A 14,348-nucleotide genomic window follows, 5' to 3' on the forward strand; every position below is an offset into this window, starting at 1 on the left:
TGAGCCCTGGAGGCTCGAGTGTCCCTGCAGTGATAACCCACAGTGATTTCAGTGAGCAGCATCTTATGGTGAGTCACCCAACTCCCCAGTGCCTGCAAATTATGGCAGCAAATTGTCCCATCCCTACTGCCAGCAACAACACTGTTTGCACACAGAAACTCTCCAAATCCCCATTTTGCTGATATTTGTAATTTCCTGGGATAAGCCTGACTGTGGCACAGGGACTCACCTCCATCTGGCCCCTCCATGTATTTGCTGCCTGCAAATGGGTCAAAGCCAGCCCAGTGCAGGAGCTGCCAGAGGATTCTGGCCCTGTCTGATGCAGAGCAGCCTCCCTATAAATTTCCCTTGGATTAATCTCACTGCTAAGCTGGGAGTATCCCTATTTCCTCAGACTCTCACTAGCTCACCTGCCCAGTGGCAGGGCTGGTACAAGTGGGTGGCACCAGACTGTGATTTTCCTCTCCAGCTTCCTGGTGGGTTGTACTTACTGCTCTTCGGATGCCCCCTGACTCCTGCACACCCAGGTAGGTTTTGCAAATCTGTTTGGGGCTCGGGAAGATGTTTGTATTCAAATAGGTGGGGTGTGGGGCTTGTGCCCCAAATACCGGTCAAATCTGGTCAGGGTCTGGAAAACAGACAACACCCACTCTGGGAATCACAGCCACCCTGAGACCATCCTGGCTAGAGCCTGTGGATGCAGCTGCTCATTGTCAGGGCCCTGGGAGCCCCAGGCACGTTTCTGAAGCTCGGATATGATTCAGGTGAAGCCCTCGTGTGATGTGAGTGGATGCAATGCCACTGAAACATCCTTTCATTTCGGGCAGCTCTCTGCCGGCCTGGGCCCGCATTGGCAGGGAGGGCTGTGGAACAGAGCATCCCCATCCCCAGGCTGCTCCTGAGCCAAGCCTTTATGTGTGCTACCACCTTCCCCAAACAAAGCCCAGTTTCTGATATCCCACGAGGTCCCTGCTGTTCCCTGAATGGCATCCGTGGGAGGCAGAGTCAGCACTCCAGCCGTCCGCCCCAGCCCGAGGCTTACGGTGGTGCCCCTCGGGTGCCCAGGTTTATCTCGAGTCCTCTCCCAAAACCCTCCCCACCAGCCAGTTCCTCCTGGCCTTTCCCAAGCCCAGAAGGAGCTGTCTGGGGTTTGCCTGGGAGTGCAGGGGGGATGCCAGGGGTGTGGGGGCAGTGCTGGAGGGATGCAGGGGGGAGGTGCAGTGGGAAGTGCCTGTGGGGGATTGTACAGAGGGGCTAGGGAGATGCCTGGGGGGATGCAGGGAGAACAGGGTGGGGAAGATGTGGAGAGTGCCAACACATTCCAGGGCGACAGAGGGGGAGGGGGGCTCAGACTGGATGCCCAGGGGGATGCAGGGGCTAAGTGGGGAATGGAGCCAGGGAAGGCACGATGGGCTGGCTGAGGGAACGCGAGGGCAATGTGGGGAGTCTCTCTGCGGGGTTCAGGGGGTGCCTGCAGAGCAGATCCGGGAGGATGCATGGAAGGCTGCCCGAGGGAATGCAGATGCACAAAAGAAGATGCAGTGCCGGGGCATGCAGGGGGATGCGGGGGCGATGCGGGGGCTCTCTCTGAAGGGTGCCATGGGTTACCTGAGGAGCAGAGCTGGGAGGATGCATGGGGGCTGTCTGCGGGGGAAGGAGGGGAGGTGCCCCGGGGAATCGGGAACACAAAGGACGATGAAGTGGGGCGCAGGGGGAAACCCGGAGGGCAGTGGTGGGGCAGTGAGGAGGGATGCGGGGGTATGCAGGTGGTTGTTCACCGAGCAGCACCGGGGCGCGCAGGGGAGGATGCAGTCGGAACAGGGGATTGCCCGGTCACATGCAGGGAAAGGCAGGGGGGGTTCCGCGGAACAGCACCGCGGCACAAGGGGGGACGCAGGGGGTCTGCTCGGGCACCAGCGCCTGAACGCGCAGGGGGAATGCCGGTGGGCAAGGGGAGTTGTCCCGAGATACGCGGGGAAGGGACACAGAGCCGTGCACGGAGAGGTCCGGGGAGCTGCCCGGAGTCGGGCAGGGGGGCTGCAGAGGTGCGCGGGGGGGTTTCCGGGGAGCAGCGCCGGGCACGCAGCGGGGCTGCCCGGCGGCAGGCGGGGGGACGCGGGGGGGCAGCGCCGGGGGCCGCCCCGTCCGCCCGCTCTCCCGGGCCCTCCCCGCCCCCCCCGAGCATCCCCCCGCCCCCGCGGGCTGCGGGGCCGGTTAAAAGGCGCAGCGCCCCGCTCCGCCCAGCCCGGCCCGGCCCCGCACCATGCCCGCCGCCGGCCCCGGCGCGGGGAGCGCGGCCGCCCCGCCGCCCGCCCGCCTTTGCCTGCTGGCCCTGGCGCTGCCGCTGGCGCTGCCCGGGCGCGGGGCCGCCGCCGAGCCCGCCCGCACCGTCTACACCAACCACTGGGCCGTGCGAGTGCGGGGGGGCCCCGCCGAGGCCGCCCGCCTCGCCGCCGCCTACGGGTACATCAGCCTGGGGCAGGTAAGGGGCGGCGGGGGCCGGGGGGCCCCGGGAGCGGGCAGGTGCTGGGGCACCGGCAGTGGGGGATGCGGGGCTAGGGGGGTCGCACTGGGGACCGGCGGGTGCACCGGGGAGCTGCCGGGGGTTCTGGTACCGAGAGCCTGCGGGGAATCGGGGAGCTGCCGGGGGTCTCACGCCGGGGTCCCGCAACCGGAGAGGAGCCGAGGGTTCCGGGAAGCAACCGAGGGTCCCGGGATCGGAAAGGCGGAGCGGTCTCGGGAAACTGCCGGGGATTCCGGCACTGGGAGCCTGCGGCAGATCCCCGGCGTGGGGAGCTCGGCGCCGGGGAGCTGCCCGGGGTGTCGCGCTGGGACTCCCGGTACCGGGAAGCCGACGACGATGGTCCCGGGACCGGGGAGGCGGTGGGGTTCCCGCGGAACTGCCGGTACTCCCGGAACCGGGGCAGGATCTCAGGAGCGGGAGATGGACCCCGAGATCTCCCCGCTGGCGGAGGTCTCACCGAGCTGCCCGGTCTCCCGGGACCGAGGCGATGCCGGGGATCCCGGGAGCGGGAGATGAGCCCCCCGGAGCGGTAGAGATGAGAACGGGGCCGATGCGGGGATGCTGTCGGAGCGCTTTGGCCGGGAGGCGGGCTCCCCCCGGGTGGATGCCCCTCCTCGGGGTGCCCTCGCCCCGCACCACTGAGGGGTTGCACAAGTTCCTCCCACCCCGGAAAGTTGTATTTGTGGATTTAACAAACTTTGGACTCTCTGGCCCGGGTTTTTATCGGAGATCTCGGGAACACAGAGAACTTTTGCTTTCAAACCCCCGCAGAACACTGATGTCTTAAAAGAGATTTTCCGCACAGCAGCTCATTTTCCTTTCAATTTCTTCATCCTCTGCAATCCCAGATGCAGGCTGGTGTCCTCGGAGTTTGTTCCAGAGTTTATTGCCATGGCGCTGCCCGGCGCTTTTTTGGCTGGGTGACACTTCAGGTTGTCCTCCTGCCCAAGGTGTCTCCCGGACTACAAATTATAACCTTGCTTTATATTGCAACCCTGCTTTTAACTATAATTAAAGTCACGGGGTGCTGCATAAACAATTTCTTTTTGGGGGAGGCTGAATTGGGCACATTGTCTCCCGCACCAGTGTCTGTGACTTCCCATGGGGGACAACCCCTCACATCGCACCCTCAGTCTCCTACCTGCGTGCTCAGCTCCCATCCCACCAAGGAGAAAATCACATGTGTTGTTCAATAGCGTCTATCACAGGGCTGGGCGAAGGTAGTTGTGCAACCCAAAGGGCTTTTCAGTGTTTATCCCTCTTCAGGCAGAGAATATCTTGATTGAACTTCCCACTCTCCCAAGTTGCATCAGCCTAACGTCAGCCCCTGGTTTGGGGTTTTGCTGTGTCCCTTCCCTGCTGGAGCATCTGTTACCCCTCCCTCCTTCCCCAGCATCCCGGTTATGTGAGCTCATCCCTATGATGCTAGAGGCATTTGGCCCATGGGTGCAATGTGGCTCCACTGGAGCATCCATCCTTTCCCCCTGAGCCCTTTCTCCGGGGCAGCCCTGTGCAGGCTGGAGAGCAAGGGAAATATTTCTGTGGTTGCATCAGGGTGTTCCTGGCTCCCGCCTTTCCCGTGGATACTGGGAGCTCGTGCACCGCTGGGGCTTCCCCAGCTGCTCTCAATGCCCTGCCTTCAGCCCTCCATCTCTCCAAGCTTTCCCCACTGGCTTTTGGGCTTTTTCCACTGGGTCCTGTCCAGGGTTAAAACTTGAGGGACTGCTTTCCCTGCACGTGTGTGACATTTGCAGTGTTGTACTCAAGGTTCATGGTGTGTTCTCCTCTTGCATCATCAGCTTGTGGAGCTGCTGGTGATGGCACTTTCCCCAGTGAGATGTGCCCTCCTGGGGGTCTGATTCTGGACAAAACCTGCTGGGAAACTCTGCCAAGGATGTTATCACCCTGGGAAGATGTTTGAGTGGATTCCAAAGTGGTGAGGGAGGAGGAGAGTTGATGATCGCTGGATGAAGACCCAGCTGGGTGCAAGGAGGCTCAGCCCTGCCTTGGTGGCTGGTGACATCTTTTCCTCTGCGATGCAATCCTGGAGGCTCCTGACACGGTACTGCCCGGGAAAGGCACTACTGGGGTTGGCGCACACAGTTCTGTGCCCAAACATCGAGCCAGGACACTCTAAACCCTTCTGGGTCATGGCAGAGTGACATTTCCCTTGGGGAATCACTTGCGTCAACTTCTATTTAAGTGAAGCAAACAACTAAACAAAAGAAACGGCTTTTACACCCTCGAACGCCTGCTCGTTCCTCCCGCCGGGCTTTGTTCCTCGGCCGTGCCGGGGCGAGCCGGGACAGGCCCTGGCCGAGGGCGCTGCGGGGACGGTGCCGGAGCCCTGGGCAGTGCCGCTGGCAAGGGGGTGATGGTGAGCCCCTTCCCATCCTGGTTGCAGGGTTTATATGATTTTTTCCATGTGTGGTGTCCAACACTAAGTTTTGGAAGGGCGGGCACATCCTCAGTGGTCTCACCTGCAGTGCAGGAGAGGGATGGGATTAATATTGGGCTGTATTTGGAGCTTTCCTGGATTCCTGTCATCTCGCAGCTCTTGGCTTGATCCTTACTGAGCTGAACACATCCATTATCATTTGAGAATTACATTCCTGAAGGCAGGAGCTCAGCGACTGGACCCCTTGTCCCTGATAGGAATGGATGGTGTCCCCAGGAGGAGAGGGCTCACTGCCTTCCCTGTTGGATCCACCCTTTGGGAAGGCACCAGTGCTGGTGTAGCTGTACTTCGCACAGAAGGGTGATTGGGTGAAATGGGGTTGCATTACAGAGCCCTTACTGAGCTGACTGATCACAAGGAGGACCAACAAATCCTTTTTCATTTAAAAGAAAAATAACATTTACAAATTTTTCTCCTTAGAAAATCTTAGGTGGAACAGGATATCTGGAGGTCTACCAGGTTGGTCCACTGGGACCAACCTCTGCTCAGACTTCCAAGGTATTCCCATCATGGGAAGGCTTTCCTAATTTTTCTGCCCATAAATCCCAGGAGGATAAAGAAGTGGGGCACAGAGTTCTTTTCCTGCAGTTCTGGCTATGTATCCCCAGAACCTGTGATGAGATCATTACCTTCCCTGTGCTCTTGCTACTTTGCATTGCATGGTAATTTTGCATTTATTTGTGAAAAGGAAGGAAGAAATTATTTACTTAGGAAGGAATTATTTACTGTGGGCATGGTGAGGCACTGGCACAGGTTGCCCAGAGAAGCTGTGAATGCCCCATCCCTCTTTCAGGCCAGGATGGATGAAGCTTGGGGCAAGCTGGTCTAGTGGAAGGTGGTCCTGCTCATGGCAGGGGTTGGAATTGGATGTCTTTAAGATCCCTTCAAACCCTAAACCCATTGCAAGATTTTGTGGTAAGCCCTGTACTCCAATTTCCAGGCAGAGTGAGCAAGAGGCAGTGTGGCCTTGTCAAGGTTTCCCTAAAATATGGAGAGGTTGAAGCACCCTCTTTCTTTTTTTTTAAGTGCAAATGGATTTGAAGAATGGGTTTAAAAGGCAAATACAGATTGCAATGAGCAACCTCTTTATGTGGATGTTAAAGAAAATGCCCAGCTACTCTGCAATGTGAAGGGGGAAGAGGGAGGGTTTAAATGAATTTGAGTGGAAATAAATTATAAAAATCACACTAAAAGCAGTAAAGTTGGTGAAATGACATCCTGGCATAAAAGGCAGAGCAAGACTAATTAAATATTTAATGTTTGTAAGAGACACTGGCAGATCTCAAAGTATCAAGTGTGATAAAGATGTAAGTAGTTGTCATCTGTTTTAGCATCTGATCCAGACAAACCTGTTTGTTCCCTGCTGTTCCATTGCAGCCAGCCCTGGTCTGGCCTCAGGAATGTCACCCTGGCCCCTGGGTCACACAGGGTCTTAAAGATGTTGCTTAGTGGGTGCTTGTAGGATGGCCCTTTCTGGTCCTGTGAGAAAGACACAGGGAATGTCACTGGCTCCCAACATCCAGCTCCTGACATGGAATGTGGGTTTTTTTGGTGGGGTGGAAAAAAAAAAGGAAACTTACTCAGGCAAAAGTGAATTTATAGCAAAGTCCCAATTTGTACACAAATTATGTGATCTGGGAGCCACATACCAGTGAGTGCAGCTTTTGGGTCATTCCCGTCCCTCTGGCTGTGAATCCCAGTGGGATGTTTCACATGCGGTGTCTGGCTGAGATCCCTCGATTCACTGCATAGCCCCGGGACTTTATCCGTGCTTTTGGGACGAAAAAAGAGGAGTTGTGGTGTCTCCAGATGCCAGGCTGAGAGGGCCGGAGGCAGTGCAGCCACCCCGGGGCTTGGCAGGGTGGTGTGGCTGGCACCGTGTTCTCCTGCAAATGCTGCCATCCCTCACTCCAGGCGATGCACATTTATATCCCACACTTCCCAGGAGCATCCCAGGGCGGGCAGGGATCGCATCACCTCTCCTTCTGTGCAGCCGGGGCGAAGCTGGAGCGCCGGGCGGAGAAGGCAGGAGGATGAGGCACAGCTCCCCTGGCTGTGCCGCAGCTGCTGAGCTCATTTTTAGCTCATTATTTCTGCTTGGGAGCTGATGAAAGGCAGTTTTCAAAGATGCATTTAATGGGTGAAAATTCATAAAAATGTTTTCCGGGCTCTGTTGTGCCAGTGCAGCGTCCGACCACCAACGCTGTTTGTCACAGTGGTGGCACCAGGGCTTGTGCCAGCATCCTGCATCCTCCCCAGCCCCGGGAGCTCTGTGGGAGTGAGGGATTTGGGGTGCAGGGCACGGCTGCACTGATGCTGCCAGTACAAAATGGGGGGGCAGCCACAGGAAAACAGACTTTAAAAAAAGCAACCCAAACAACCTCTTTTTCTTGCAGATTGGAAGCCTGGAAGACTATTACCACTTTCACCACAGCAAGACGTTTAAGCGCTCCACGCTGAGCAGCCGGGGACCGCACAACTTCCTCCGCATGGACCCCAAGGTAGGGGGCTGGGCACCCTGGTGTCCCCCAGCCCCTGCGGGGTGGTGGGATGGGGGTCCCCACCTGTCCCTGGAGAAGGCTGTTGGCTTGGTCAAGAGTGAGCTGTAGCATCTCGGGATGACATGTTACCCTTGAGCCACAGCCCTGCGCACACACACGAGTGACTCATTGGGCACGGGCACGGAGAGCGGTGGTGAAAAATACGTAAAAGTGACTAAACACTAACATCTGCCTGAAGCCGGGAGGAAGAAAAGGGGGAAAAGCTTTCCAGGACAGAAAGGCTGTTGCATGCTCGGGGTGTTGATCCAGTTGCCACAACACTTGCTGCCTCAATGGTTGCTATGTGTGAAATCCTTGGCAATAGCTCTACATTGCTTTTTTCCTAGAGCAAGCATCCAAAGGGATTTTCAGTGCAGCTGAATTGACAAAAGTAAAGGGGTGGGGGGGAAGAAGGCAAGGAGGGACCTGGGCAAGCTGAGTTTGGGGTGGTGGGGAAGGGTTGGGGCTCCCCTTTGGCTGCTTTCCTCCCCCAGCTCCCCCTGAGCACTGTGAGATGTGACTTGTGCAGCGCAGGGGAAGGGTTAATGGTGGGAAGGTTTTTTTGGGAGAGGGGGATATAAAAGCAGAAAAAGCCATTTTGGTGAAGGTAGCCTTAGGTAGCAAGCTGCTGGTGCCTGCAGCCATGCATCCTCGGGGTGCTCAGACACCCTTGAAATGCTCCTTCCCAAGACATCTCCAACCCGCTCCACACCCGGTCCAGTCCACATCTCCCCAGACACACACAGCAGCCCTGCGCTCCGCAGGCTTTCCGGAGAGATTTGCTGTTAAATATTTGGACAAGGTCTGTAGCACATTTTTGAGGAGGAGGCGTTCGTTCACTCGCGTGGCTGCTTTGCCAGCGGGGGAAACCTCAGCGAAGGGAGCCTGGTGCCCTGGAAGTGTGCTGGGCTTTAATTAAAGCTGTTCGCCCTCAGGGGGTGCACAGGCATCCCAGCAAACAACGAATTCTCTGCATTTGAAATACCCCCATTTAAATGAGTCTGGTTATAATGCAAACTAAATCAATTGGCTTTTAGTCATATTAACCTTTACCTTACCTTGCTCTGTGGGCTCCAAGCTGGAGTAATTAACTCCTGTTCTCTTAATCCTTCCTTATCAGTTCAAAACCTGTTGGCATGTCTTGTCTTTCCCCCTCTCCTATGTACATTTACAAATTGTTTAAGTGATGCATTTGGATGGCACCAACTTAGCATGCCGTGCAGGAAAACATCACCTCGAGGCAGAGGACAGGAGCTGGAATAGGGAGGATGGAAACAAATCTTGCAGAAATCCTGAGGAACCAGCCAATCCGGTTGTTTGCAGATGTTGGGTGGTTCATGCCTTCTGGGGGCTATTGTTTCCAGTGTCATTATTTGTTTGCTGTGGGGTTCAGTGGCATGAGCTGGGCAGGAGGACCACGACAGACTCTCCACCACCAGAAGTCGGGGGAAGGGGAGACTCCAGGACACACAGGGAAGCAGCCAGGGTCCTGGTCCTTGTGTGACCACGGTGCTGCTGAGCTGCCCTGTTGCCCCAAGAGACCCCTGGGGCAGCTGGCTACTGCTGGGGCTGATATAAGCCAAGAGATGTGGCACGTGATGGAAAGGGAGGAAGGATGTGGCAAATCCAGCAATTTCAGGGATAGGTCATGGTGGTGGGAGCTGGAGAAGGACAGTGGGGTGCAGAGTGCAGTCATACCATGCTGTGCCACTCCTCTTAGGGCTCCACTTGCAGCTCTTACTGCCATAAACTTCCCTTGCTCGCTGGAATGCTCATGTTGGTCCATGCAGTGCTTGAACCTCCATCCTCACTGCTCCAGTCTCTTAATCCTCATCAGGGGATGCCATGGCCTTGGTCCCTGTGCCTCTGGCCATGCACCATGGCAAAATCAACCCCAATCTGAATTATTTGCTGCTCTTTAACCATGGCAAACGTGCTGGAACCATCTTGTTTATCCTGAATCTCCACTTTAACTCCTACACAGCCACTGGGATCCCTGGAAGTGTTGAAGGCCAGGTTGGATGGGGCTTGAATCAGCCTGATTTGGTGGAAGATGTCCCTGCCCATGGCAGAAGATTTAAAGCTCATCTCACTCCCATGAGATCCCATCTCATCTCATGGGAGTGAGATGAGCTTTAAGGTCCCCCCCTACCCAAACCATTCTGTGATTCTGCAATAATTAGAGTTTGCAAGGGTAGAGCTGGGACCCTGAGCCTCAGGACTACAGCAGTTTGGGCCATTCATAGTACGAAAAAGCCTTTTTCCCCCTTTATTTTACATTTTTCAAGAAGCTTTTCCCCAGCCTGGATCAGCAATGGAAGTTGATCTGAGTTTCATGAGCTGCAGGAGCTGTTGCAGGGATGCCCCAGACTCCTCCTGCTTGCCTATTTTCCCATGCCAGCCACACTGATTTATCAACTCTTCCTTGAAATCAATGTCCTTAAACTGCTGATTCCTCTGTGTCCACACACGATGGCTCCATCGACTCCCGGCTGGCAGCGCTGGGGTCGATCAGGAGCCTGTTTGAGATGAAGACATCCCTGGGAGGCAGCTCCTGGCAAAACCCCCGAAAATCCCACACCTTGCCATCATTCTTGCATCCTACAAAGCAGCGGAGAAAGGTGGTAGCTGTGGCTTAGGCAGCCAGACTCATGGAAATGCTGCCAGGGAGTGGTGCTTTAAGGAAAAAAGCCCGTTATTTGGGCCATAACCTCTATTTAATGTATTTTTATTTTTTTTTAACTAGACCATGAAGTTATATTTTTGCTTCCAGTGTTTAAATCCATCACTGTGTAAGCAAAGCGGTGCACTCTCGGCAGCCAAGGCAGCGTGGAAAATCATTTTTCTATGAAATACATTTTTTTCCCCCCTTTCAACAGTGTTTTTTTTCTTTATAATATATATGTGTTTAAAACCCAAGCTCTAGGCTGGAAGCTGTCGGGTTTCTGACATCCACCTCCATCTGAGGCACAAAGCAATAAACTGTGCAAGAACTCAGTTCATCTGACAGTTTTACATAAATGAGCTCAACAGAAGTTGCACTTTGTATTTTTATTCCTTTTGTTACAAAACCTTAGTCACAACAATAGAGACATCCCCATGAGAAGCTCCAAAAAGACCCGGGGCCATCAGAAAGAAAGTGTCCAGCAAGGAGGGATGTGCCCCACAGCCCTCACAGTTCATTGGCTGGTGCCTCCTTTCTCCCCCGGCATGAACATCTGTAAAGATTTGGTCTATAAATTACTTTATAACCTTTTTTCGCTAAACTTGTGCTTCACCTCCATGCTGAAGGCAGGAAAGCCCTATGTGGCAATAAGGGTCTGGGGGGTGGTTAATATTTGATAAGGATGGGATGTGGCTTCTTCCAAAGCAGCACCTTAGGCAGCTCCCACCACAGCACCGTGGGCAAACACCAGCATTTCCCAATCACGGCCTTTTCCAGATCATTTCCCGTTTGATCTCTCTGCATGTCATGCCCTGCTGGAACGCAAACAAATGTCAGAGTGGTCGGCTCCAAGGCCACCTCACACGCAGCCACTGCCAAAAATACTTGTGTGGAGCTGGCCACGTCCCCTGAGATCTGCCACAGCTGTGTGTGGCCATCACATATTTTTGGGAAATGCGTGTTGTGCTTGAGCAAAGCCCCCAGTTTTTGTTATTTTATCAGGAGGAAGGAGCTCGAAGGATGAGCAGCCTGGAGCCAGGTGGAACTGCCTCAGGGCTGAGCTGCTGCTTCCCAGCCGGCAGGAAGGATCAGCCCAAAAACTAAGCCAAGCACCTGAGTCTTCTCCAAAACTTTGACTAAACACTGAAATATGTGGTCTGTCTCCAGCGGGACTCCAGCGCGTGCTTCTGTGCTTCGCTGAGCCGGGGGGGTTCAGGCACGCGCTCCGAGGCGACGTTATTTGTGCTCCAGGGCTCTGCTGCTCCAGCAGAGGAATCTGCTCTGGCTTAGACAGCACAACGAGCTGAGCTCACCCTGTCTGTCTGTCCATCCATCCCGTCTCCTTCCAAATGGAGCTGCTGTCTCCACAGCAGCTCTGGCCACGGAGATGGGGTTTTGCCAGAGCTGAGGCTGGCATTGCTTCTGCATCCCACATCCCATTTCAGTGGGCAATGCCAGGCTCGCTGCCCGTGGGTGGTGCTGACCCAGGTCTCTGCTTGCAGGTGGACTGGCTACAACAGCAGGAGGTGAAGAGGAGGGTGAAGAGGCAGGTCCGAGGGGAGCCACATGCCCTGCCCTTCAATGACCCAGTGTGGCCCAACATGTGGTACCTGGTAGGTGTCTCCCTGTCACTGCTTTATGGGGGGTCATTTATTTCTAAGCAAATGCATCATCAATCTTTCCTCAGCACAGTCAGTAATGAAATAATAGCATCAAATGTGCTTGGCAGCAGGAATTAAAAATTGTGAAATAATACACCTGAGAGTCTGGTTTGAAGTGTTTCACTCTTGTTAGGAGCCCCTCTTCATGGTCTGCACAGCAAAGACTTGGGACCAGCACTGCTGTATTTTACCCATCCCAGAGTGCAGCCATCTATTTGTAATATAATTTTTCTCCTGCCTGTTTCATCGATCTGTATTTGACAGGGAAATTCATTGAAAATTAAGGGTGGAAAGGAAGTGAGCACTTCAAAACCCAGGAGCCCATAGTACTTGAAATGGAAGAGGAAAAGAATAATGGGGAGATAGCATTGCCTGGATTAACTGCTGCAGGATGGGTTTGGTCTGTGGAGTAAAGTTATAACAAATCTGCAAGTTATATGGCAGGGGGTGGGTTGTAAATATATTTTCTGGTTGATTAAATGGGCTCCCAGCCTGGCTGTTTGCTTAGATGGGCTGGAATGGGGTTGCAGCCCTTTTGCAGCTGTGTTTGTCCCCGTAGCACTGCGGTGATAAAAACAGTCGGTGCAGGTCGGAGATGAACATCCTGGCAGCCTGGCAGAGGGGCTACACGGGCAAGAACGTGGTGGTCACCATCCTGGATGATGGCATAGAGAGGAACCACCCTGACCTCCTGCAGAACTATGTGAGCTGGGGGATGGATGGGATGGACTGGGGCTGATCCTCACCATGAATTGATTTATGGAGAATTTCAGTGTGTAAACACAGCTGAAGTCTGTGCATTGGCATATGTAGAGGAAAAGGTTTGTTGTTTTTGTTTTTGGTTTTTTTTTTTTTTTTAAAGCTTGAGATGTTTTTAAGAAGGAAATGAAGTTTTTAGATAAAGAGGATTGGGGGAACTCCCTTTGCAGCTGCCTGAGAAGCAGCCTCCTCCCTCTGTTCACCAGGGCAGAGCCAAAAACCTGCATGAAATCGTTCAGCCCCAGCTCAAACCCCACATGGCCAGAGTGGGAGGGAGGGGGGTGCTGAACCCAGCGGGATTTGGGGTTCAGAGGAGCACATCCTGAGGTAGCAGGATATTTCCCCTGGGAAACACTCAGGACTGCAGCCTAAAATGATTTATTCCGAGCAAACAGACAAAAACTAAAGGGAAAATGTAATTTTCTGCTCTGCTTGCCTGCACTGGCCATCGCTGCAGCTACTGGCCACCACAAGCACCTAGTAAGTTGAATTTAATGGTGAATCTAATCTTTTCAGGACCCTCTTGCAAGCTACGATGTTAATGGGAATGACCATGACCCAACTCCACGCTACGATGCCAGCAATGAGAACAAGTATGTGATGATAATTGTAATGGAACAAGGGGTTTGGGGGTGTTCCTGAGGCTGGGTGTCCCCTCTGGGGTGACTTCCAGGTCCCTTTCCCCATTCCCAGTGCTGCAGAGTAGGCTGTGTTAAGGGCTTTGCACAGAGTCTTTATGATTAATGCAAATTCCAACCACACTAATTGCTAATGAATCCTCCAGCCATCCAGTACAGTACCAGGGGGTTCCTTGCCCTGGCTGGGGATTGAAACACATGAGTCAGGATGGGTGGCTGAGAAGACAAAGCCTGGATGCATTTTTTGGGCTTCAGTTAAAGTGGGATGGTTACAGGTGGAAAGGAAACAGGAATGCAAAGAGCAGCCTGCGTAGAGTTGCAAGATGCGAAGAGGAAGTTGCATTTAGGTGCAAAATGCAAAGAGGAAGTTGCATCAAGGTGTAAAATGCAAACAGCAAATTGCTTTCAGCATTAGTTTCCTCCACCCGCTTGGTGTGGGTTTTGGGTAAGGGCAGTTTCTTCCTCTGCTCCAGCCTTGGGGCTGGTTTTGGGTGCTGGGTGGGGTGTGGCTGGAGGGATCCTTTGCCATGGCCACGAGCTGATGGGGGTTTCTCCTGGCAGGCACGGCACTCGCTGCGCGGGGGAGGTGGCGGCGGCAGCGAACAACTCCTACTGCATCGTGGGCATCGCCTACAACGCCCGCATCGGAGGTGAGGCTGGCACCTCCACGGCTCCCCTGCCCTTCACCATCCCCCTGAGGGACCATCGCCACCCTGGTCACACCAATGCTCTCCTGGGGGAGAGGTGGGATGCTGCTCCCCCAGGAGAAAGTCTCCTCCCTGGTGCCTTGGCTGCAGGGAGCCCCTGGGGTGGTGGGGGAGGAGGATGGGTGCTATGGCATGCAGGGGACTCTGGTTCCATGGATTTAGGGTGGAAACTTTCTGCTTGGTCTGCATCCTTGCTGTGAGGGTGCGTGTGGATTGAGGATGTGGTGTTTTCACCGCTTGTCCTCGGGGTGGCTGTGTTTGCTATGGTCAGTGGTGCTGGCTGGCTGAGGTTCAGAGCTGATGTCACTTGTTTGTGGGGTCAAGGGATGCTGAGGAGCTGCTCAGAGCAGGGGGCCTGGGGAGAACCCCAAAAATACTCTCAGGGGGGAAAAACAC

At 54.5% G+C, this 14,348-nt stretch overlaps 1 protein-coding gene across 3 annotated transcripts in view; it reads left to right on the forward strand.

Annotated features, from left to right (window-relative positions):
• The first annotated feature begins 2,359 nt into the window (after nt 1-2,359).
• Nucleotides 2,360-14,348, forward strand: part of PCSK6 (proprotein convertase subtilisin/kexin type 6) — a 33,530-nt gene continuing 21,541 nt past the window's right edge. The window contains exons 1-6 of one of the 3 annotated variants that reach the window (XM_050978399.1): nt 2,360-2,482; nt 7,379-7,483; nt 11,690-11,800; nt 12,408-12,551; nt 13,124-13,200; nt 13,807-13,895. In XM_050978399.1, coding sequence (XP_050834356.1) covers nt 7,472-7,483; nt 11,690-11,800; nt 12,408-12,551; nt 13,124-13,200; nt 13,807-13,895 — 433 coding nt within the window. In that variant the 5' untranslated portion in view covers nt 2,360-2,482; nt 7,379-7,471. Of the gene's footprint in view, nt 2,483-4,567; nt 4,587-7,378; nt 7,484-11,689; nt 11,801-12,407; nt 12,552-13,123; nt 13,201-13,806; nt 13,896-14,348 lie in introns of those variants that run through there. The other 2 variants (XM_050978400.1, XM_018913977.3) reach the window with 2 other exon arrangements.

This window comes from Serinus canaria, chromosome 10 (genome assembly GCF_022539315.1).
Source record: "Serinus canaria isolate serCan28SL12 chromosome 10, serCan2020, whole genome shotgun sequence".
Lineage (NCBI taxonomy): Eukaryota > Metazoa > Chordata > Aves > Passeriformes > Fringillidae > Serinus > Serinus canaria.